This window comes from Chelon labrosus, assembly GCF_963514085.1.
Source record: "Chelon labrosus genome assembly, chromosome: 1".
NCBI lineage: Eukaryota > Metazoa > Chordata > Actinopteri > Mugiliformes > Mugilidae > Chelon > Chelon labrosus.
The window spans coordinates 37,640,997-37,667,233 of record NC_140337.1 but is presented as its reverse complement, the minus strand read 5'-3'; the positions used below and the strand labels follow the sequence as shown (position 1 = coordinate 37,667,233).

Below are 26,237 nucleotides of genomic sequence, written 5' to 3'. Positions count from 1 at the left end.
GATGCAGCAGAATGAGACAGATCAGAAACCTTTAGTCCATCACAGATCAACCAACACTGATCCTCACCACAACACTTCATCTACTGCTCACTTCCTGGACTCTAATGTCTCTTCTTTGGTGACATGAACAGTTGATAGTCCTCAGACTGCTCTAGACAGATGTTGAAACCATCAGTCGTCTAGAACTGATTGTTACTGGCTCTATTCTTGAAGCTCATCAACAGTTAGGTCCATCTACGTCTTCATCTGGACACATTCAGGTTACTGTTCTACAACCAACTCAAGACACACTGGCTTTAACAGAGACTTCTTATTTAAATGTCTCTCCAGTGTCCTCTGGTGTCCTCTGGTGTCCTCTGGTCCTGTCCATCAGAGACCAGTGTCCTCTCTTTGGTAGCTCTTCCCACTGACTGACTGCTGCATGTTGACCTTTAACCTCTCTGCTCTGTCTTGTTTCCTTCAGGACAAACAATCATCAGAGCTGAACCTGGACAGACTGTCTCTCTACCATGTAAAGCTCTGAACAATGATCCTGTTACAGCTGTAGAGTGGATCAGAACTGACCTGAAGGAAGATGAATATGTTCTTTTATATCATAATGATCAGTTACAGTACCAGCATCCATCTTATAAGAACCGAGTGGATCTACAGGACAGACAGATGAAGGATGGAGACGTGTCTCTGATTCTGAAGAATGTGACGATAGAGGACAGTGGAACATATGAGTGTCATGTTGAAACTAAAACAAACCGCAGGAAGAGAGATGCTGGTCCCACCGTCATCAAACTGAACGTTGTTCCAGGTGAGTGAGTAGAGTTGAGTTTGTGTCTTTGTCTCTGATCAGAGTTGAAGCTGCTTCCTGGTTGTTGATGTGAGAGAGAAAGATCTCAGATCAGATGTTTGACTTTTAGAAAGATGTTGTTGATGAGACTTTGTATAAATCAACAAACTATTCTTCTTTTATTCCGTATCCAGCTAATACCTGATTTCAGAGACAGGTTTAGGTCACAGAGACATGAGCAGCATGTTGTTAGCAGTGAAGACAAAGATCAGATGTGTTTAATCTGTGTTAAAGGTTTTCTATCGTCTGGACACTGTGACCCATTAATGTGATATGACTTTAATATTGTGGGAGGTGTGGATGGGGGCAGGTTGGTCTCAGCAGACCTCTACAGTAGACTAGTCTGTATTTAAGATGACTCCATGATGAATGAATTCATTCCACTGTTAACATAGACCCATCACTTCATACACCATGTTCTGTTCTGTGTTAAATAATAACTCAGTAGCAGTGTGTACTCCATCAAGGTGGACTGGTTTAGTCCTGACTCCTGAATGACTGAGTTAGTCCAAGGACCTGGATCAGAAACATGGTTCAATGTTTGGTTTCTCTGTATTTAATTCACTTATTCTGAAAATATATATGGTGTCCTCTGGTGTCCTCTGGTGTCCTCTGTTGTCCTCTGGTCCTGTCCATCAGAGACCAGTGTCCTCTCTTTGGTAGCTCCTCCCACTGACTGACTGCTGCATGTTGACCTTTAACCTCTCTGCTCTGTCTTGTTTCCTTCAGGACAGACAAACATCACAACTGAACCTGGACAGACTGTCTCTCTACCATGTAAAGCTCCGAACAATGAAACTGTCATATTTGTAGAGTGGAAAAGAACTGACCTGAAGGAAGATGAATATGTTCTTTTATATCGTGATGAGAGGTTTGTTACTGTCAACCAGCACCCATCTTATCAGAACCGAGTGGATCTACAGGACAGACAGATGAAGGATGGAGACGTGTCTCTGATTCTGGAGAATGTGACGATAGAGGACAGAGGAACATACGAGTGTTACATCAACCAAAGAGAAAAAAACATCATCATGAAATATGTTGATCCCATCAGCATCATCATCATCAGACTGGAAGTAGATTCAGGTGAGTGAGTAGAGTTGAGTTTGTGTCTTTGTCTCTGATCAGAGTTGAAGCTGCTTCCTGGTTGTTGATGTGAGAGAGAAAGATCTCAGATCAGATGTTTGACTTTTAGAAAGATGTTGTTGATGAGACTTTCTAGAAAACAGCTGGTCTGAGTGATGTGATCAGAGTGCAGTAGATAATGTCTGACAGCAGTTTGTTCTTCACTCATCAGCTACCTCACACCTCACACCTGATTCTGTTGCTTCTGTCTGCAGGTCACACAGATGGACACAAGGAGGACGGAGGAGACAAGCAGGGAGGAGACAAGGAGGGAGGAGACAAGGAGGGAGGAGACAAGGATGGATCTGTTGGTCTGATAGTTGGTCTGATAGTTGCTGGTGTTGTTGTTGGTGTTGTTGGTTTTCTGATCTACAGAAGACGTAAACATCGATACCATCCTCCTCCTGAACAATCAGCTGATCCTCAGCAGCTTTAAATGTCTCAGATCAGTTTCCAGCTGAACTCTGAGTGTCCTGCTGCTGTTTGTTGAGGACAGACAGGAGTTAACAATGCTGGACATCCAGCAGACATGAGCAACCCACTGTAGCAGCTGACCTCCAACACTCAGCAAACAGCAGGACTGTGTCCACAGAGGAAGGACTCAGTGGAAGCTCAAGTCATAGAAACAATCAATCTTCACTAAGAAATCTTTCATTCCTTTTTAATAGTAATCCAGAATTCTTCAAACATCTCGTTTCAAACTTCTTTCTGTTAAACACAAACTCTACAAAGTCTTCAAAATGTTCTCAGTGGCAGACGAGAAGATCTACCAGTGACCCAAAGTGTCCTGAGAAGTCTGGGAGGTTTTATTCATTTCAATTCTAGTTTTTATTCTTTTTTTTTTGAAAAAAATCTACTGTGAAATATGTAAAGTTCAGACAGAATTTAATTAAAAGAGCAGTCTTTCCTCATCATCATCATCATCACAACAAAGACACAATGGATGATGATTACTGTTGATTAATAGAAACCAGTAGAAACAGTGTGAAGGATCATGTTGATATGCTGAATGTATGAATGAACTGATCTACTTCTTCAGTCTCCAGTAGAACATCTGTGTTCTGCTGGGTTCTTCCTGTTCTACTGTTTCTCTTAATGAAGCTGTATAATTAAAGGTGATATTCAGAGCAGTTGATTGACAGAGAGTCAGATGTCAGTGATGAGCAGCTTCAGTTCAGCTCTTTGTAAAGCTCTTAGTTGTGTTAGTGCTGAATGTCACTGAGTCTTTATTGATAATGATGCTTGTGTAGTTTTCTGAGCTGAATGTAGAAGCTGCTCCATCACAAACTGTCTGACCTGTTGAAGCAGTTGAAGCAGCTCTAATCTGATCTGGAATCAGTCCAACAAAGCTCAGGGAGCAGGAGTGGAGTCTGAACCAACCTCCTACATTCACTCTGACTGTACCTGGGATTGACAGACTATAACTTGTGTGCCTTATCATTTGGTTTACTTGATGTGTTGATGCTGTCTGCCTATATATCAATAAACATTATATATTGTATATTACACTTTAATGATTTTATTGTTCCATTTATTGTCTTCATTTATGTCTCAGGGAGGGATAAAGGTAATTGTTATTTAACCATCTATATGATGACAAGATGTTCTTGATCTTTAAACTCACCTGGAACCTGTCTGAGAAGAGAGAGACACCAAGATGGAGGAGGAGAGTTTCCACCAGGAAGTGGTTTGATCAGAGTTCTTCCTCTAAATGTTGAAGCTCCTCCTCCATCTTGTTGTCTCTTGTTACAGGAACAGATTTCCTGTGTGTCTTAGTTGACATGCTGGATGTCTGTCTGTCAGCTTCTTTCTATTAACTAGAGATGTTATGCTCGAAGCAGAGGCTCGAAACAGTGTTGAGCTTTCAAAGCAGAAGTTTTGCAACAAGATGTTTGGATGCCTCGCTTCATCAGTTGAAAAATCACGTGACTCCCCAAATGAAAGCTTCATTATGTCACATGCGTATCGGCCGTCATCGGCGACGTGTCACGGGATTGTTAAACTCACGATGCTTATAAATGGACACAGTCCCTCAGATGGTTGTGGGGTTTTGAGAGGAGGAGAGTTTTTCATACGTTACATAGTTTCATTGATTTAGAACGAGGGACAGTGAAGTTTAAGGTATTAGTAGAACATCAGATGAACTTGGCACATAGGCATTCACACACTAGACATTGATTTACATACCTGGATACATAGAAGAGGACCATACTAAAGCCTAACTCAGCTGAAATGATCTTGTTTTTAAATAAAAATCTCTGAATCCTCTTCCCAGTTTCAAAAGCATTTAGTACAACTACTGTCATCACCGTCCCTATAGACGCACAAGCATTTGACTTATTTTGTAAATATATTTTTGTATTTCTATCAATCTCATAAAAGCATATATCTAAAACATACAGTATTATATGATGGCAAACTCATACAAGTATATTATTTTATATAAAAGAAAGAAAATTAAGCATTTCAAGATCCTTTATTGTTAAGCAAACACAACTTTGATGTGATCTATGATCTATGAAAAAGCAAAATACAATAAACAGAAACCCAAGAAACTTAAACTGTGACTATGAAAAGACCTGACAAAAGAAAACATGACAAAACCATGACAGATTAACTGCAGCTCTTCTTCTACATGTGTGTGTAAATGCTGAGAATCCATGTGAAGATAAATCCTAAACAACGAAGCTGAACTGAGTCAGGTGACATGAGAATGTGTCTGTGATTGGTTAGTAGTTTTAAACTCTATACGGTTTGTCTGATCAGTTCATGAAAAGTTTTTGTTATAAAATGTGATTAACTTGAGACTGATGGAGACTTCTATGAAAAAAGGCAAATTAAAATCTAAAGTGGAGGAGACATGAAACTTCTCTTGTTGCTCTCTGAGCTGGTTTCCATGGAAACACTTTATTACACTTAGTAATGACTGAGAGACTTTAATGTTGTTACTCTGCAGTCTGAGTGGAGACAGAGAGACAACAGCACCACCGTCAGGTCAAAGTGGAACACTGCAGTCTGTGACTTTCATCCTGATCAACTTCACTTATTTCTGACCTCTACACACTCTAGACATAAAACAGAAGAAAAACTAAGACAAACAGTTTGAAAACCACTGAAAGGAATCAACCAATCACACAGGCTGTTCTTCTAAACAGGAAGTGAAGTTTAGCAGCTAACGAGAGACAGAGACTAACAGCTCCCATCTTTAGAGAGCATCAAACCCAGTTCAGGGGGAACCTTTAGATCTTTGCTTGATCATCTCTGAGCTCTCATCTCATCTCATCCTGCTCCAAACTCACTTCAGGACACTGGCTGCAAGGCAACCCACCACCAAACACTCCTTCAGGAAATGGTCACCTGTGGCAGAGGAAGCTGAAGGACTGTTTCCAGTCCACTGACTGGGAGTGCTGCAGGAGGCCTGCAGTGAGGACTTAGAGAGGATCACTGGTCGTCTTCTGTGGCTAATAGCAACATATTAGCAAGAGGCTAATAAATAGCCTATAGCCTACTGTCAATCACGTCACTCATAGAAATCTGCATACCTTTATCTTTTCTTGTTTTTCTGAACTGATCACCTGATGCTTCTTTGGTCTTTTACTTTGATCCATGATGAAGATGAAGATGAAGTCATCATTAACTTTTGCCAACACCGTCCGTCAGTATTCCTCAGTCACGTAGATGACTGCACAGATTTATGTATTTATATTTTCATTTTCATTTTTCACATAACCCAATTAATTCCATGTAGGTCTATGGGTCTATGTTAATTTTAGGAATGAAATACAATGTATTTGAAGCAGTTTGTGTTGTGTGGCCCCCTCGCCCCCCTCCACCTTGCCTCTTCTGACACACACACAACCTGTATGACTCTCAGCAGCAAGTTAACGTGACAATAAGACAACTCCACTAACTTGAAATGAGCGGTAGGCTAGAAAACTGGAGAGTTTTGAGTTACTTTTATTTATTTATTTTTTTTTTTTTTCGAAGGCACTCGTGCGTCCTCACATAGATTGTGCCCTTGGCGGTCGCCCACATTGCCCAAAGCAAAAGCCGACCCTGATCTCAGGTACACGTTCGAAACTGTTCAGAAGGTTTTCATAGAACTTGGTACAGACCTCGCTTCAAGGGTCAGATCCCTCAAAAAACAGACTCCTTCAGTAAACCCACAAGTGAACTGATAATGTTGGTTCTGGAATTGTTGACCTCTAAAAGTTCCCTTCTGTCCAGCCAACACCATGTTAACTCACTCTTTACATTTATTTTGCACTTTATTGGGTTTTTCTTTAACATGTTACATGATAAGATTCAGTGTTCAGTATACTGTCACATAGTATTGAGCAGTTACAAAAAATATACTGATTCATTTGAGACTGGAGGTTATGGTGCTCAATAACCTTGTAAACAGATTTATTATATTCATAGCTGTGTATCATACTGGTTCTGTGAAGTCTGGTGTACATGACTCATGTTTGATCTTTTTCTTCAATCTAAGTTTACACGCATACAATGTAGCACAAGTTGACTGCTAAGACTGGGACAACTCATTAGTTTTCATTTACTTAGCCCTGCTGGAAGGGATTTGATGCTGGTAGTAAATGTTTTGAATGTACATGTTGCATCTGTAATTATTCATACATTTGATAAAAAGTTATTGGTTCTAAATTATAAAGTTGGGTTACACTATAAACTCACTGTGCAATAAATTCCTCTTAAATTATTCTCCTATACTAAACCAAATTAAAGTGGAATCTGTATAAGAATTCAGAGTAAAATTCATGACAGAATACAGAATTCCACCTCAAAAGCATCTCCAAACTCCGATCCTCCCTCAACGCATCTGCAGCAGAAACTCTCATACATGCCTTCATCACATCTAGGCTTGACTACTGCAATGCTCTACTGTACGGCATCCTGGCTAAAACCTTAAACAGGCTGCAGTATGTCCAAAATTCTGCTGCAAGGCTACTCACCCGCACCAGGTCCTGGGATCACATTACTCCCATCCTCCAGCATCTGCATTGGCTTCCTGTCCACTACCGCATTCAATACAAAATCCTTCTCTTAGTCTATAAATCCTTACACAATCTGGCCCCATCCTACCTATCAGATCTCCTTACCCCATACTTGCAATCCCGCACCCTCCGCTCTGCAGACACATGTCTTCTATGTACCGTGTATCTCTGTATCCATGTCCACCTTATGTTATGTCCTTCCTTGCCTATACCTAATTTGTACAGTGTCCTTGGGTACCTTGAAAGGCGCTTTTCTAAATAAAATGTATTATTATTAATATTATTATTAAAATGTACAGGAGAGTTAGAAGAAGTAAGTATTAAAAGTTTTTACAATGTAAAATTATAAGTTAGTACAACTTGCCCATCTTAAAAAATTATCGAAGTTTGTTGCCTTGATTTTGAGTTCACCCAGCTTTTCTTTTTTTGCAGTGTACGATAAAACAGTGCAAACTCTGCAAGACAAACAATACAATGCAGATGGTGTAAAATGCTTGGAGTCAATGAACCCATAAAAAGACGTTACACAACAACAGAGAACCGACGGCTGTAAAGATCTGAATGATTAGTATCATAGAGTACAAAGGTTCAGATATGATTGTGGGTGTGTGTCTATTGGCGTATGTTCAAGAGTCTGATGATCAACAACAGGGAAGTACTGTATCTGTATGTAAATGGAGACGAGTCAAACAGGTTTCTGATAGGCTCCTCCCACAAATGTTCCTGTTTACTTCATCTTCGCAGCAGTTCCATAGGAATGATGAAGCTTTTTTTAATACACATGACCTGTTGAGCTTTGATGATGAACTGAAAGAAGTGACATTGAAAGTGTTGGATGTGTTGAAAGAGTGAAATCTGATCCTGTGTGTGGATGTGTCTAATTTGTCTCTACCTGACAGATAAAGGAGCATAAATCAGACTTTATGGTGGTTGTTAACCTTTGAGCTGCAGCTATTCATTCATTCATTCATTCATTCTGGTCGGTGTTTACATCCCGCCGGCAGCCAACGTCCATGACGCACAGCGCGTGCTGGCCGACCAGATTCTACACGTGGAGAAAACTAACCCAGACTCCTTAGTTATTGTCCTCTGTGACTTTAACAAGGGAAATCTCTCCCACGATCTCCCTAAATATAAACAGTTTATCAGCTGTCCCACCAGGGAAGACAGAACTTTGGACCACTGCTACACCACAGTCAAAGATGCCTTTCACGCTGTCCCCCGTGCAAGACTGGGAGAATCAGACCACGTCATGATCCACCTGATTCCAGCATATAGACAGAAACTTAAACTCTGTGAACCTGCTGTGAGGACATCTAAGATGTGGACCAGTGAAGCTGTGGTAATGAGCTACATATATGCTATATGCTAACTTAAATAACTTCTGTACCGGTCCAGGGTCAGGAAGCGGGCCAGAAAAATCACCACAGACCCCTCACACCCTGGCCACAATCTGTTCAGACTCCTCCCCTCAGGTCGGCGTTACAGAGCGGTGTACGCCAAAACCACCCGACACAAGGACAGTTTCTTCCCCCGGGCTGTCGCTCTGTTGAACTCTGAGTAGTCACAGAGTGTGAGTCCATACACATGATCAATAAACTATTTTTGTATATACTCACTGTACAATAACCCCGGTTCGGTGTATATATTATCCTGTTTTTATGTGTACAATTTGAAGATTTATTTTATTTTTATCTTATTTATCTTATTTTTTTTTTATTTATTTTTTTTTATTTTTATCTTATTTATGATGCTTGAGTACTAGAGAGGAAGGTGCCGGAGTCAAATTCCTTGTATGTGTCATACTTGGCCAATAAAGCTGATTCTGATTCTGATTCTGATTCTGATTCTTCTAATATACATTGACATGGTGTGCATTATGGTCATTTTCATTGGGTAACTGATGCATGTGTGATGTAAGTGTGATCTAACTTACATATTTTATCTTAACTGTAAATTCAGGGGCACTTCTGAAATATTTTGGAGCTAGAGCAGCCACTGGCCAAAATGAGGAGTCAGATACTTCCACAGCAGCCACAGACATGATGAGGAGTCTGATGAGGAGCCATCTACCTCTGCAGCCACACAGGCCTCTTCAGGGATGGATGTTTTGTATAAGAGTTATATTGTAGTCTATGGTCTCGTCACTTTCAACTGCAATTGCAATATTTTGGAGCATCCTCTGCCACTGGTCAGGATGAACCACCCACCTCCTCTGTTAGACAAGACCTGACATCTACCTACCTATGTTGGAGGTGGAGATTGTGCACCTTAAAAAGTGTGTTTCCTGTTGTAATTGCAATAGTTGAATAACTGGATTCTCTTAAGTGTGATTTTCAAATGTGCTATTGAGGGATTTGTTCTGTTGCTTGCAGGGAGTCTCGCCCCGGGGAATAATTCAATGTAGAACCGCCACTGCCAGCTCTCTCTGTCACAGTGTCACGCACATAAACTGTACTGTCACGTATTGCACTTCCGGTCCATGTTCCCGCCTCCCTACCTGGCAGCCAATGGGAGCCTAATTTCAAACTGGCGTCCACCGCTGCAGGTAACGATCTTGTTCTCCAAAGAAAAACCAACGGTCCCGTTCTCAACAAGGAAAGAAGGAGAAAAGGACATACCTAAAACGTAACTGTCAGCTTTAAGATACCACAGTGGCATTTACCATGTATTATTTCAAGGACAAGACTGGGGAAGGTTTCATGTATGAAGACTGAAGACCAGCAGCAATGTCCAAAGTTAATCACCCAGTGTCCTAATCTGGAAGATGAAGATGGATGGATGGAGGTGAAGTGGGACATTGAAGGCAGAGCAGAGTCAGACGGTCCAGCCTTCTTCCCAGCAAAGGTTTTAATGTTTGGTGGTAAGTTGTTGCATTTTATTTCTTCCCCGTTACCTTGATAGCATTGATTTAATCTGTCACTTTGTCATAGCCCAGTTGTTCTCAAAGTTCTCTAACAGCTTCCTCAAAGGCAGAAACAACAACTCAAAAAGCCACTTTAGGTCGTACTGGAGGCTGGCTGACAGCGAGGACACTGACGTAGCTGGAAAACCAAATCATCTGACATGAGTGGTGAGGGTGAAGCAGGCTTTTATGGAGCAGTGACTCCTGGATTGAACTCAGGTGTGCTCTGCTGTGCTCCTCAGGAAAAGTGGGTCAGCCACGCCCCCGAGCTACTACCTGCACTGCTGGAGAGGAAAAAGGAAAACCTAAACACAGCCACAAACCACATGAACACAAGATTAAACATAGATAAGTAATATCTAAGACCCTCTGAGTCTCTTTAAGCCTGATCAGTATCAGCAGATGATTAAATACATTTAATAATCGGCCAAGTCCACATTGAAATGATTTTTGTTTTGATTATTTACTCATTTCTGAATCTAAGTGTGATCCATCAGTGGTGCAGTTGATTCTGTAACTAGATTAAATCATTAACAAGGATGTTATAAAAACAAAACTGAATTATAATTTTGACAGAAGAGAAAAAGAGAAGGGTCAGAAAGAGTGAGCGAACCAAATGATGGAAGAGCTGAGGAAGCAGCTGGCAAACAAAACATCTTCAGAGGTAAAATATCTGACTGTGTTTTAATTGTGCTGCTTTGAGTTGATGCAGTAGTCATGGTGTGAATTTTGCTGCCACAGAGAAGGCTGATTCTTTGATTCCATGTGTTTGGGTGTAGTGAACTAACTCAGACAAGGAGCAGCTGCCCAGAAACTGGAGCGTGGCACAGCAGAAACAGAAAGAGCTTCAGAGAGAAACCAAGAGCCTGAAAGAAGACCATGAGAGGTATTTCTGTTTGTTAATTCAAGTAAAGCAAATTCTAAAAGAGCAGCTTTGACAGACTGTGGTGGTGTGTCTGTACTGATTCCTGTGGTCAGGCACCATGAACTGCATGAGATCCAGAAATCCAGAACATTCATTTGTTTTATTGTCTTTGTGAGAAGGTGGTAGGCTGATAACAATCAAAGCTGGTTTCACCTAAATAGATGCTCCAGTAATGAAGCACTGACGTCTGGAACATGAACACAAAGAGACTCACAAATCACACAGACAAACAGTTGCTGCCAGGGAGAGCTGGGATCTGCTGCCATGTGTGGAAAACACTGAATCTCACGTGGCAGAGTAAGGCCACCTAACTCATGACCTGGAGGATCCAAACCAAAACTAACGACTGCTAACCGTAACCTTAACTCATAACCAGATTCCTGCTTTCACTCGCGGATCTCTACTTTCTCACAGTCTCACACATAGACATGAGTTCTTCTGTTGTCGATTAAACTGTCGTATAAGCTTGGAGCATGTGTTGTGAGTGAATTAATATCCTCTGCATCCACTCCACATACATTTTAGACCAGAAGAAAATAAAATATTCTTTTGTAGTAGTGACCCTGTCCTCATTCAGTTTTTTGAACAGAAGGTTCTCAGTCATCCAGGTCATGGTATATCCAACAAAGGTTCAAAAAGGCAACTGAGTACAAGGATAAAAGGATAGCTATGAGTAAAGTGCAGTGGTGCAGTGGTATTTAAGTCCAGTTAAGGCTCAGAGTTGAGCAGGGGTATGGCATGTGGATAGAAACTCTTCTTCAGCCTCTCAGTCTTTGTCCTCAGGCATCAGAAACGCCGGCCTGATGGCAGTAGAGAGAAGAGAGAGTGTCCGGGGTGACTGGGCTGTTTCAGGATCTTTGTGGACCTTAACCTGCAACGTTTGGTGTAAATGTCCTGCAGGTTGGGTATGGGGGTTCTGATGGTCTGGTTTGCCCATGGTTACCATCATCATCTCTACAGAGACCTCCCTCAGAGACTCATCAGCTGCTGTTCAGTCGACTCGTGTGGAAACAAGAAGACGTTGATACTCAGACTCAGCGTCCGGTCATTTTAATGTTTGTGGCATGAATACACAACTGCTGATGTTTGATGATGATGGTGGTGATGAAGGCTGTTAGTGGCTGATGTTTGATGATGACGATGGTGGTGATGAAGGCTGTTAGCTGCTGATGTTTGATGATGAACTGGATGAAGTGAATTTGAAAGCAGCATGTCTCCACCTTTGAGCCTTTGAGCTGCAGCTAATAACCGTCTTCAGGGACAGAGAGGAGTCCTGCATGGCTCTGAATGAACCTGGTCCTCGTTAACACAACTAAATGGAGGAGAGTTGTTGTTTGCAGCGCAGTCTGAATCAGGAAGTGGCCTTCACCTGAAGGCGGCGGCGGGGATTTTTGTCAGTGTCATGATGTCATTGTCAAACTATTCTCTCTCTTCCTGTCGTTCAGCTCTGTGACTGAAATGGAAACTAAAGCCCCTTCATCACACATGACTCTGTGTAGGACCTGTCTCTAGGCAGCAGGGACACAGTATACCTCTGTAACCCTGAATTTGAATTTCAAATGTCAACGCAATCTGTTTTCCTTGTTCGTGCCACGTGTTGCATAAGGCTTTCATAAGGCTGAGGCGTTGAATTGACACCTCCTCTTCTCTGAAAGTCATTGAGAAACTGTTCAGAGGAGTAGGTTTTGTTTTACAGTGAATGAAAGAACAACAAGCAGCCGCCATTTTACAGTCTGAGTCTGACATAATGATCACATGAGTTATGAACATGTTCTATATAACACAGCAGATCAGCCTTAGTTCCTCCAAATTATTCAGCCTAGTTTTAAATCCAGACAGACTCTGTGACTGGGACTCAGTGTCTTTACTGTGGCTGGGTCTTAATGTCAGCTGATGTGTTTTTATGTGCTATGCTACTGATCCAGATCTCAGTTTGTCAGTGAAGAACAAAAAGCTGCAGCGTTCACTTCCTGGTTTCCTTCTTTGATATTTGCTGTAACTCTCAGTGTCTGTGAGGATACAAACCTCATACCTTCACGTTCTTCCTCCTCAGACGTTACAGACTCCAGAGTCAACTCCATCATGTGTTCATAGACTAACTGAAGCTCCTGTGATGCCCCCTGCTGGCTGCATCTACAGGATGCTTTTACCCAGAGTGCTTCACTCCCCTCTGACGCTCCACTGACAGGAGCTCTAATGTGTTCACAAACAGTAGCTGCTGATGCTGATGATTTTAATTGAATCAAATCTGTTCTGTTTCAGTTCTAGGTCTCATCATCTCAATAAATTCTGTTTCCATTTACACTCCTTCTGTTTTTTGTTCTGACTGTAACAAGTAAATCATACTAATGAATCATAAATCATTGTAACTGAATTAAAGTCAACATCCATGTTAAAGTGAAGACATGTGGGCTGTACCAAGGAATCAGTGATGAAGTGAAGACCTTCAGATAGTTCTCTGCTCTGAGGAGAAGTCCTGTTAGTCCAGCTCTTCATCTCTGCAGCCTGTCTGGATCAGCTGGAGGAAAACTAGACACACACAAATAGACATGGACACAATATTACTATTAAATGTTGACATTGTGCTTCCTCCATGGTCTAGGTTTACATCAGCGTCTAGCTTCAATGACTGACTCTGTCTGGATCAGCTGGAGGAAAACTCTACACACACAAATAGACAGTGTTGGGCAAGTTACTTCCAAAATGTTTCTTTACAATATTACCTTCTGTGTAGAGTAATAAGTTTCTCGTTACTTTTTAGTTACTTCCACCAAAACAACTAAACATTCAGGACAAGGCATTACAAAATGAAGGTGTGGAATATTTTGTCACTTCAAGTAGTCCTCAATTAACTCATAAATATAGTGTGTGGGGTGGGGTGGGGGCATCTGCAAGTAGTGGTTACCATGAATATCTGAATTACAATAATGTAATGATATAGAACAATTAATCAACCAAACCTTTACACGACATGACACAAACTCTTCTTCTACGCCTCATTTATTAGCTCCTGAGTTACAAAGTGCAGCCACACAAAGATTTATCAAAGAAGTTACATTTCCATGAAATGAAACATGTTAATAGTTTAGACTATTTCAATAATAAAATAAAAGTGCACTTCAAGAATGAGGTCTAACAGCCCACAGACAGGGCATGTTTTGTAATTAAGTATTTTAGAACCTGAGCATATATCCTGCCCTGAAATAACAGCAGTAATAAAAAGAGCATGAGAACAGCATTAATAATGAATCACATTCAACATTTCTAAATATGGCTCATTTCAGTCCCACAGAGACTTTACAAGGAACTTATGCTTAGAGCCTATGAATATTTTGGTTAGGACCAAACAAAGTCTTAATAGACCAAATATACAGCCAAACAAAAGCTGATAATAATGAACACAACTACTGAAGGCATTAAAGCCTTGACCTTAGCCTAAGGCTCTACAGGACTACTCCATACCACTAAAGTATTTGTTATAGCGCAACAGGAGAAGCTGCTGAAAGCGTTCATCACCAAGACGGTTTCGCTTTGGGGTGAGCACGAGTCCTCCTGCACTGAACAGTCTGCTGCACTGGATGGTGTTGCAGCGTTATACCAGAGTGCCACTTTTTTAACTCTTGGAAAGCGGTGCAGGCTTTCCATCACAGGAGCAGGTTTAAGATAATCTATTACCTCTGTTTCCACGGACATGGGTGCATTTGAGTCATCTAGCTGTGCATCAAAAGAAAAAAAGTCATGTTCACTGGGAGCGGCCGCAGCAGCAGCTGGATGAGGATCAGGCATCTGGGCTGGAGGTTCCTCTGACAAGGAGCTGCAGTCTGAAGTAAGCAGGACCTTGATGTAGTCTTTTCTTGGTTTCTCACTTACCCAGCGAAGTTTAAACTTTAGCAGTGAGACAGCAGCCAGCAATGCATCCTTGGAGTCAAGAGTTGCTGCAAACCAGCTTTTGATTGCTTTCACAATGATGCCAGGCAGTTCACCAGTCATCTTTGATAGGCCATTTTTACCTGCGAGGGTGTTGGCCATCAGAATTTCCAAAGTTGGCAGAAGTGTACCGTAAAAGGAAGCGTCCTCACCCTGCAAAATGTCTACGGTGCTACGGTGAAAGGTTTCATGATCAAACAGTATTCTTTGAGAAACTGGTATTCCTTGTCATTCATGCTTTTAATGTGAAGCTGTGTGCAAAGCTTATTGATGTTGTCAAGGGGCATTTTAGTGATACGTGTGTAGGCATCATAGAACGAGTTACTGTGGGAACGATTAGCTTTTTTTCACTGACCTCTTCCAGGTACTGTGATGCAACAGTGGAGCGGCTGGCCTTTGTCCACAGTGCTGCACATTTTCCTGTAGCACTACGATACACAGCCCTTGAGTCTGGATTAGATGGCAGCCATTTGTCAACTTCATTGTTTGCAATTAGATTTAGTGTACGGGCTGCACATCTATGATGGGGAGGCAGTTCACAAATGCTATGACCATCATCGTCAGAGGCGGTGGTGAGCACATTGTGCAGGTCTGTAAAGGTTACCTCACTAGCCTCTTCCTCCTGCTCTTCATCAGACTCAGGTTGTGCTTGTTGAAACTCCTTGAACCCCTTCACAAAGTTACTCCCATTATCTGTCACACATGCAGTCACTTTGTTGTTCAGTCCATATCTGGAAAAGATGTCCTCCAGCTCTGTTGCAACTGCCCCTGAATCTTTTTCCAGCTATTGCTGCTTTCTCTCTTATTAAGGTACCTGCATCGATCCAGTGAATAGTCACTCCCATGAAACTTTTGTTATTGACGCTCCATATATCAGCTGTTGCAGACACATAATCTTGGGCGTCAATCTTTTTCTCAAGCTCCTTTTCCATCGCTTCAAAGGCTTTGTCCAAATCTTTGGCAAATGTTTTTCTGTCTGGTAGTACACGTTGAAAATGAAGAGGACAACTAGGTTTTATTCACCCACATGGTCTGCAGTGCATAAGGAGGTAAGACACTACAAACATTGTCTACTCGTGCACTAATCAATTTTGAATTGGGAGCAGTTTTGCTGTCAATATAAATTTTTCAGACTAATAGAAATAAAATATCCAAAATAATGTTCTGACCATGAATGCAAATTTGTGCATATTTAATTAGACAGAGCATTTGTGTGTTTAATCATAAAAATCAGACTCCACTCGTAGTAGAATGTCTCATTGTGATTGATGATTTATGGTTGTATTTCTTTTAAATTAAGCTTTTTAATATTTTCACTTGTATTCTTTTAATCTGCTACAACTATATGAATTTCAATTTACATTGCATAGTTTTAAAGGTTGTCTGACCGTGAATGATTTTTCCTCAGACACTGAGACAAATCTCTAGTGACTCATAACTTTATATATTTCTGTCCATATTTTTTCTTAGTTAGGGCTTTGTTCATCACCACCCACAGTCTCATTTATGATTATTGTAAAACATGGAGATGTATTATTTATTGTTTTACTTCTGAGATGATGTGACAATAACAACCATGAAAATCCCTCTGCAAACACAACCGACTTAACAAATTAAAACACTTTTTAATCATTGAATTACCTCTAACACCACCTGTAGTGTCTCATCTTAAATGAACTAACTGTGGAAATGTGTTTATACCTTAACAACAGGACTGTATCATTACAGATTTGTTTTTACCTTGTCACTTGATCGAACAGGGATTTTGCTGACAAGCTTTTGAAACGCCGGCGACTCAACTGTAGAAAGAGGCAGCGCATCCTCCACGACATACTCAGCCACCAGCCTGCTCACTTCTCCTGGGTCAAACATCTTCACCTCTGGTCTGGAGAAATCCAACTTTCATTGTTTAGATTTGCTCACGCCGTCATCTTCCGCCTGTTTGCTAGCAAGAGGTCGTTCAGTCACTAGCTTAAGGTTGCTGTGCACTCTCTCCAGGTGTTTCTTGAGGTTACTTGTACTATTTGTAGCCGTAGACAGTTCCCTCAGCCTCCCACCAGCACATAAAGAGACTGAACAAGCTGGTGAGACGGGCCGGCTCTGTCCTGGACTGCTCTCTGGACTCCATGGAGGAGGTGGGTGAGAGGAGGATGTTAGCCAAGCTGACATCAATCATGGACAACCCCTCTCACCCACTGCATCAGACTGTTTCAGACCTCAGCAGCTCCTTCAGCAGCAGACTGCTGCATCCACGATGCAAGAAGGAACGCTACCACAGGTCCTTCATCCCAGCTGCCATCAGGCTGAACAACACCAGCCTGAGTCAATAAGAACTGTCTTTCTGCACAAATTAATCTGCCTTTTTGCACAAACCAGTACCTCACCAACTCATGGTTTTTTTCTTCAAAGTTTAAGCAACTATTTATCTGTAAAGTTTATTTCACCACCACACTGTACATACAGAATGTCTTTATATTTCTAGTTCTTTCTCTCTATATTTTCTCAGAGTATGGTTATTTTTTGTATATGTTTTTCGAAATTTTTGTATTTGTTTGTTTTGGTAACTTTTCCCCTGTCAAAGTTGTCACTGTTTTTCTGTATATATATATTTTTTTTTTTGCCAAATTCCATGCTACCATGACAAGGAAATTTCCCATACGTGGGATTAATAAACATGTCTTATCTTACCAGCACATAAAGGGCACCTTACTGTGAGGTTCTGATCCAATTCTCTGATAAATTCAAAATAGTGCGAGTATAACCACGTAGAAAACGTTGAATTATCAGTTGTTGTTGTTGTTGCCATCTTGCCATCTCCAAACCGTCTTCTTCTCCTCTTTATTTACGGCCGTTGCGCCTGGATTGTTTTTTCTAAACCTCCGCCTGTGCGACAGCTCGGGATGTAACGCGTTACCGGACTCAGTAACTGTAATATTATTACCAAAATATAGTTAGTAACGCGCTGTCACCCTCTATCAGAGTGGGAGACCATCCACAGGAACAACAACAGTAACTCTGCATTAATTCTATACTCACTGTACAACTCCTGGATCGCTCTATCTGCTCTTATGATTTATTTTTCTTTTTTCTTTTATTTATTTTATGTGTACAGATTGAGATTTTTTTTTTTTTTTTACACTTTTTTGAGTTCAGTGTGTTTTTGTACAAGACACACTGCAAAAATTAACAATCTAACCAAGTCTTCCAATCTTGTATCTAGCCAAAAATGATCTTGTTTTGAGAGCAATATACTATGCAAGCACAGAATGTGTAAGATTATTATTCTTGTTTTGAGAATATTTTCTAACTTTTTGTTTCTTAGTAAGTAGATCCTAAAACTACATATTTTTCACAGAAAGTAAGCCAAATTATGTCAGATACTCTTTCATGACCACTTCTTAGCTTAGAAAACTTGTTTCAAGACCTCCCAGTAAGCATTCACACACTTTGGCCACAGTTGTAACATATTTATTCACATTCATTTCAATGTTTAAGTGCAACAACATCACCAAGATAATATTTTGTCAGAACATATGTGGTGTTTTTGAAACTGACATGGTAATATGATGTATGATCCACTAGCTTTTCAGCATCGATCAACTCTGTTGCTTGAACAAGATTAGGCACTGCAACTTCATAGGCTAAAAGATCTCTATTCCAACCCACCATCTCATAAAGTTGGTACTCAAAACAATACAATGAACTGTCTACCACATAAATGTTTTTTATAAATCCGAAGACAGGCACTGTCTCATTTGTACTGGTGATTATTAGAGACCTGTCACTTAAGTACTTGTTCCCATTGAGAATAAGCCACTTTACTTTGACTGTGTGTTGTATGCCATAAATCCCCCAAAAATCTCTCATCTTTGTATTAACATACTCCATATTTGCTACTTCTGAGACAGGACCCAATTCTTTCTCATGTAAAAAAATCGGATGCTCCATACCCATTTAATTTTGACAGCATTCAAAAAGCTGATTATGTTTCACAAGTGACTTACAGACTTTTTCAAAGTTTAATTTAGATGACTACTGTTTGAAAAAACAGTGCTTTGACTCAAATCTCATGCACATGTGTCTTGTCATGGGGCCCAGGGAAAGAATGTGGGCAGGGAGAAGCAGCAGGTAATGTTGCTTAGGAATTACATTATTCTCAGGAAAAAGTTGCTTAAACTGTTTCAGATGCTGTTCAGTCATACTTCTCAGTCTTAATACAGTCTGCACAGATAAAACAGGAGCAAAAAGTATCTGAACTACCTCAATCAAGTCCAAAACAAACTGAACATACTCATTTTTCTCTATAGTATTCAGCAGAAAAGGCATGACCTTCAGCAATATCAGCATTTGCCCTGAGGACTGTTTAAGTTTGTTATCATTTGATGCCAAGGTACTGACACTTATAGGGCAGGGTTTGTCACGTACATCTACTGGTGACAAAGGACAACTCTGCATGGCTGAATTGAACACATCCAACTCCATCTGTCCAGACAAAACAAGGTATTTTAACACACACTTAATTTCCATCGGTGCAACACCCTCGAGAATTATGTGCATTATGTCCTGTGGAGTTTGCTGAATGAGGTCAAAGGCTGGAAAATCAAGCAGCTTGCTTCTTCTGTTTATACCATAGGTGGTTTTGAGGGCTGATTTCAAGAAGTCTGTGCTGGCCTTTTCTATTTCACGGCACTGCTGAATATGATTTTCCATCGTCCTGTTTGTAAAGGTCTCTTCATTAAAATTAATTTGCATTTCCTCAAAGGTACATTCACAATGCCTACACTTACTGTATGCAAAACCAACTCCTTCCTTGAACCCAGCAAGCTGATGCTGCGCAAGTGTGTCACCACACACTGAAACTACTGCACCAAATAACTCAAACCCACCACCCTGTGTTTGGATTGTGACACCATTATACAGCAACTTTAAGTCTTCATCAATTCTTTTTAATACAAAACCAACACCACACTTGTCAATATCACCAGCTTTTGCTATAGCAAGGAGTCTGATTGCTGCCAGTTTTGACCTAAACTTGGGGTTTATGTTTCCTAAAGTATAATAAACCATCAGTAATTTCTTTACTGAAGCATGTGACCCAAGGGGATTGCAGATCTCTATTTCATCAGTGTATAAAATGATCTGTAAAGCAGAAGGTTTCACTGAAAACAGTGGGTGGGATCTGAAAAGGCTCCCATCAACAATATCATACAAAAATCCATCTTTGTGGCAACTCTGTGGCGTGGTGCGGATCATATCAAAAATCCTAGAATTGGACAACAGCTGTTCAAGACTCTTAACCAGGGACACATAGTAAAAACTTCTGTTTTTAATTCCAAGAACTCTTGATTGTCCTTTCTTAACTCGACAAACCCTCTGAGACATAACTACCTCCTCTGGTTTCACTGGGTTAAAAAGCCTCTGGATGGTGCTGTCTTGCATGTATGTGGTGGCCATCAAGGAGAAAGGATCTTGAAACTTGTCTAATGTAGCCAGTACTTCCTCTTGTAGCTGCTCCACGCTGTCTGAATGTCTTTCAAAGATCCTCTTCATTGTGTCCCTCAAGGTGCTCAGAAGAGTAGTTTGATACTGCTGGACTTCAGAAACAATGCTGTTGACGCTCCTCTGAAACACAGTCAAGAATGAAGTGTCAGATACATGATGTTTGTCCAGTACAACTAGCAGAACCATTCTTAAGACTCATTTGAGGATTTCACACCAAAATGGTCACTGTCCTTGAACAATGTGGATCATTTGCATATTCAAAATTACATCCAAATATGACCCCCTGTTGCTTGTAGTAACTGAAAGATGCTAACACTAATACAAACTGCATCCTAATAGCACCAGCATTACAACAATTAAAGCTAACATTAAGTTTTGAAAAACATTGAAATTGAGGATAACTATGGGGCTGTTGTTGCTCTGACAGTGGGAATATGAAATTATCCAGTTAGAGAAATGTCAGGTTACACCCTCTCAGGGTTCTTACACTTTTTCCAGAGTCAAAGCACTGTTCAAACACTTTCAAGAATTGTTTTCACACTGCACTTCTTCACAGTACTGCTACTGATGCAATTATGCGTATACATTTATAAAAATGGTCTCCTACTAAGCAGTTTACTGACTAAACACTCTCTAGTGAATCATTTAAGAATATAGAGCATTTTTAACACTTGCTTTATAAAATCCATTTTCCTACAGCACTTTTAATATCATTAAAGGATAAACATGTTGCCATAATGGTAAAATCATAATAATGATGATAATATTAACACTGGGTTATGTGCAATACCTGAGACAGGGGACATCTCTCCCTCACATTGATGGCAAATGCAGCTGCACGTCTAATATTTGCACTTGATGCACCAGCTCCTTCCTGTAAATATGTTGTGTTAATAATATACATTAATATACTCTGTACATAGAAGACTGGTTCACATCAAATGTTGGATAATATTATCATACTGGAGCTTAGCTGATTATCAGGGTGTGGAATCTGATGACATGTAGGCTCTGGGTTCAACATTTCATTGGAGATGACAGGTGTGTTGACTTCACTGTTGGTCCTTTGCATTCCCCGTGTTTCAGTGGCACAGTCAGAACAAACTGGGATGTCAAAATGTTCACTTCAACCCGAGATAGGTCAGATGCAGCTGGTGTCATCCATCCAGTAGGTGGGTGCCCAGTGGTAAAATATAGAGCATGTGTGCGTCTAATGTGGTAGTAAAAGGAGTTGAAGACTCTGTATTCAGCAGTACAGCCATCAAATCAGGACTGGGACTATGTGCTGTGCTAATATGGCTCCAGAGAGACTTCAGTGTTAATGCAACGAAAACCAAGCAAATCACAGATGAATGCTGACAGAAGATGTTTAAGCCGTGGGAAAATCTACACTAATCTGAAAAATGAGTCCACACTAGAAAAACACAAATTGCAAAAGGGAGTAGTCCAGGTATTTGAAGAGCAGCACTGAATTATTACCGCTTAAATCTGAATCATTTGAACTTTACTTTGGCGGGCACATACGAACTAGAGAGGTCAATACCAAATCTGGGCGGGAAGGGGGGTGGATCATACCAAGATTATTTAATTTGCATAGTGATGTGATTATACAGGGATCAACAACCGGCCTAGAAATTAAAATATAATTTATAGTCCTAGTATTCTCCAATTATGTATGTTTGTATTCCATTATTATCAGTTTTCTTACACGTTTTACCCAGACTGACATGGTCTGCACCACCCCCCCTCACTACCCTCATGTGGTCTCGTCTGCCCTGCGACGGTTGGGAGAAGGACCTGGACGGGATTCTGTCGCGGTAAGGAGAAAACAACGTTATATTAAAAATTATAAAGTTATAAGTTTTACAGTTACGTTACAGTTTTACTCTTCACATTTACTCCACTCATCGCGATGAACTGCGGCCGTATCAATGAATAAATCGGCCTCTTCAGCAGGGACGTGCACAGGAATTTTGAGGGGCAGTTGCTCTGACCTGAAAAAAGGGCACCCCCCCCCCCCCCCCCCCCCAAAAAAAAAACAAACAAAAAAACTCACGGGCTCTATGAAGGACTGAGAATAACAGGGTCTTTATTAAAATATACACAAAGATTGTAATGCCTGTTGTGCACTATTAAATATTACTGACTGGACCCCAGGAAGACTAGCTGTCGCTTTGGCGTCAGCTAATGGGGATCCTTTTTAAATAAACAAATAAACAAAGAAGTAAAACACTGAAATACAGCACTCAATCACCTTAACTACTACTAATAACACAGAAAAACATGACTTGAGTCATGAAAATCCCTACATCAATATCCCTATCAATATCCTATCAAGTCACTGATACTGTAGGTTTCTCCAAATTTACATACTAAACATGAAAACTTACAATACCAAAAATAGTGATAGGATTTAACCATTTTGAATAAAATAATTAATGTGATGCATTACTTCCATCATCCATTCTTCTTGCTAAAACGAAATGTGAGAAACTAATCAGACATCAGCAGATGTAGCTTAGTTTGCCTAATGCCTAAAAAATAGCCTAGTCTATTTGATAACGGGCTGCTTGTCTGCAAGCTATCCGCCTGATTATTTAGGCAAAACGTGGCAAACTCAGAATATAATAATTAGGGCCTACCGTATTTTCCGTATTTGCCATAAGCCGCACCCGACTATAAGCCGCACCCGACTATAAACCGCTGGTGTTTTAATGTTTAATTACCGTAAGGGTTTCTTCTACCACGGAGGGAATTGTCGGGACAGAAATGACTGTTTGGAAACGCAAAGCGTCCCATTTATTTACATTTGACAAACATAAATCTTTCGATCAATCAAACAAAAAATCAATCGATCAAACTTTCACATCTTTGACATTACAAACAGCATTCGTGCAGTGCACAAATAATACAACGGTGCGCTCCTAGCGCACTTCAGTCATAGTACCGTAGTAGTGCAGTACAACAAAAAACAAAGCTTACAACGCTTGACGAGGCAATAATGTTAAATGGCTAAATTTAATTCGTTTTTAAAAGTGCTTGCCTGTAACACGGCAGCAAAAGTGCAGTAACCTGCTGCTCAACTAAATAACCAGCATCTTTTTCGAAAACAGCCAACACAGCAGTAAAGGTGCAGTAACAGTTACGGCCGTTTACTGTATCAAAATAACCAGCCTACTGTACCAGAAAAGTCAGTTCTTAATCCTCGTGTCATCGTCTATGACATGATAGTGCACCCCTGGTGACCGTAGGTGTAAGAATCCATGTATCCGTTGTATAAACCGCAGGGTCCAAACCAAGTGACAAAAGTAGCGGCTTATAGTCCGGAATTTACGGTAATGTGATGCATTACTTCCATCATTCATTCTTCTTGCTAAAACGAAATGTGAGAAACTATCAGCAGACATGTAGCTTAGTTTGCCTAATGCCTAAAAAATAGCCTAGGCTGTGTGATAACGGGCTGCTTGTCTGCAAGCTATCTGTCTGCTAAACGTGGCAAACTCAGCCTGGATTTATGAAGATTTTAATTCATTTAATAAAACTTGATGATGATGATCGTTCGTTTGTTATACATCACAAACTCACCTTCTCCAACAACGTTGAGTCGTCTCACCTGACAACCCTATCTTTTACTGTCTATGCGACAACCTCGACGTGCTCCTACTAGGGCCGCTGCCGGTCGCGTGCAGCGCTGCAGCCACGTAAATAGAGTTTGCCCCTACTGACTTTCACTTTCGGTGCCCGAATGGAAGTGAATGAGGCTTTGCGATTATTATTTTTTTTATCTAGGCCTACGTGAAATTCTGCATCCATTGTGCATTTTTTTTTTTTTTCCCCCTCAGAAGGGCAACGTGAGTCGAGAAGGACATATGGGCAGTTGCCCAAGCAACCTGAGCAACCCCCCTGTGCACGTCCCTGCTCTTCAGTGTAAACTCCAGCTAGCTAGCTAGCTTAGCTAATGTTAGATGACTTTGCAGGTTTGCTGCTACAGCGTCGTTACAAGTGTTTTCTTGTGCTTTTTCTCCTGCGACTCATTCAAAACGTTGTTGATACATTTTATATGTATATTTATCACGAGAGTAAGTTGTGCCATGGTTTGTCTCCACTTCCTTGTCCATGTCCTGTTTTATTGTGAAGCTCCATGTCTTGTCCTCCTGTGAGTCCCTGGTGTGTCTCACCTCCACCTGTGTCTGGTGTCCTCATGTGTTTGTCCTCAGTGTTGGTCTGTGTCCATGCCGTGTGTTCCTGTGGTGCCTCCGTGAGTTCATAAACTCTGTTTTGTTTCACTGCACTAGTTTCTGTGTCTGTCTGCATCAGGGTCCAGGTCCCTAAACCCTAACATGTTGTTTCTAATTGTGTCTGTCATTTCCATCTAATAATTGTGTTTAGATTGATTGATTTATTTATCTGAGGATGAGAATGCTGCTTTACCAGACAAAGCTGGCCCAGGTGAAACAGGAACTGTGTCGTCACTTCAAGGATCACCTCCAGTACCCCCCCCCCCCCCTACAGCTTCCTGCTCCTCCACAATATGTGGTCTACACAGACACTGAGCTGGAACCACCATGTTGAGATGGTCTGCTCTGGTAGAGAGGAGGAATCTGCCGTGTCCAGAGAGCTGAGATGAGATGCAGCTGGTGAGGAACAATCTTGAGAGCAAGTCACCAAGGAGAGAAGTTCTCCAGTGAGGTCACCACAATAGCTGAGAGACTAGTGGAGTATTATCCCATGCTACAGGAGAAAGATGACCCATCAGACATGGAAGTGAGAGATAGATTATTTGATTGTTGTGTGATATTCAAAGGGTTTTTTCCAACCAGTGCCTTTTTCCACCACAGCTGAGCAGGTACAGTTATCTTCAGAAGAGCATTCTGAATGGGACGTCCCCACAGAAGAGGCAGGGGCCCAGACCAGAGAGAAGACGTCACATTGACTTGTCTCCAAGGGACCAGGGACAAGATGATGACGCAGACTCAAGTGGTGCATCAACAGTTCTTCTGCCACCTGGGAGCAGTTCTGAAGGCCACGCTTCAGGTGACACCAAGGCCAGGTGATACTGTCCTAGTTTAGTATCTAATGATAGATTACAGGTGTTTCAACTGTACATTGAAGTTATGATCAGGCTCTGATGTGTTGGGATGTGACAGTAGTTTTCACTTATTTGATTCCATTGTGTAGAAATGACAGTAAATGTTGTGTTTGCTGCTTCAACCTGTCGTATCATTCAGAGGACATGTCCAGTACCTGCTGCTGATTTGTGTCTCCTTTCAGTGGACAAAGACAGTCTGGCAACACAGGCCAGGCATCACAAGACTCTGCAGGAGACGGATCAGAAACCAGAACCCAACCAAGATGCTGTGTGCCAGATCCTTGAGCTGGAGTTTCAGGTGAGAAGAGCCTTCATTGACAGTGACGTTGTGAAAGAAGACGACAGAGCAGCAGAGGTTTCTGAGGCGTGTGCATGTTTCAAAGAGCTTCATCACGTATGCACTTGTTGTTTCTGGCTTCTCCACAGAGTTAGCATCGCTGCAGACTCTAACACTTCTTATTTGCGTCGTTGCAGGTGATGGATGAGCTGCGGCGGATTCTGGATGAGGACGACGGCCAGTTGATGAATGAAACAAAGAAGAGATGGGCCGACTTGTGCTCCACGGTGCAGTTTGATGGTGTTTGGAGGAAAGTGTTGAAGCCGCCCATGAGCCTGGGTGCAGGTAAGTAACTCTGCTGTCTTTAACACATGGAGCTGTCTCAGCAGACACAATTCATAGAGCTGCTGTCAATGCACAACACTGATTCAATGAGAACACAATGACAGAGCTGTTCACTGCAAAGCATCTTTTATCACCTGACCATAAAGAAAGCTCATCAGACGCTGACTTTGAACTCAAACTTGATTTATTGTGTTCCTTGTTCAGGGCGCTACCCTCACTCTTCCCCTCACAGTCTGCGCCGCCTCAGAAGATGGGACAGGCCAGTGAGGCGTTGCTTCATGTCCTTCAG

General features: G+C 41.2%; 2 protein-coding genes across 2 annotated transcripts in view; both read left to right on the top strand.

Moving 5' to 3' along the window:
• The window catches only part of LOC311490591 (butyrophilin-like protein 2), a 67,506-nt gene that overhangs the window by 1,505 nt on the left and 39,764 nt on the right, over positions 1-26,237 (top strand). The gene's annotated exons all lie outside the window — the stretch shown is intronic.
• On the top strand, positions 442-3,474 carry LOC311490599 (CD226 antigen-like; the record flags this gene model as incomplete). The annotated part of the gene is made up of 3 exons (XM_084548178.1): positions 442-802; positions 1,571-1,927; positions 2,182-3,474. Coding segments are annotated over 3 exons (939 nt in total), but the record flags the coding sequence as incomplete, so codon positions are not given.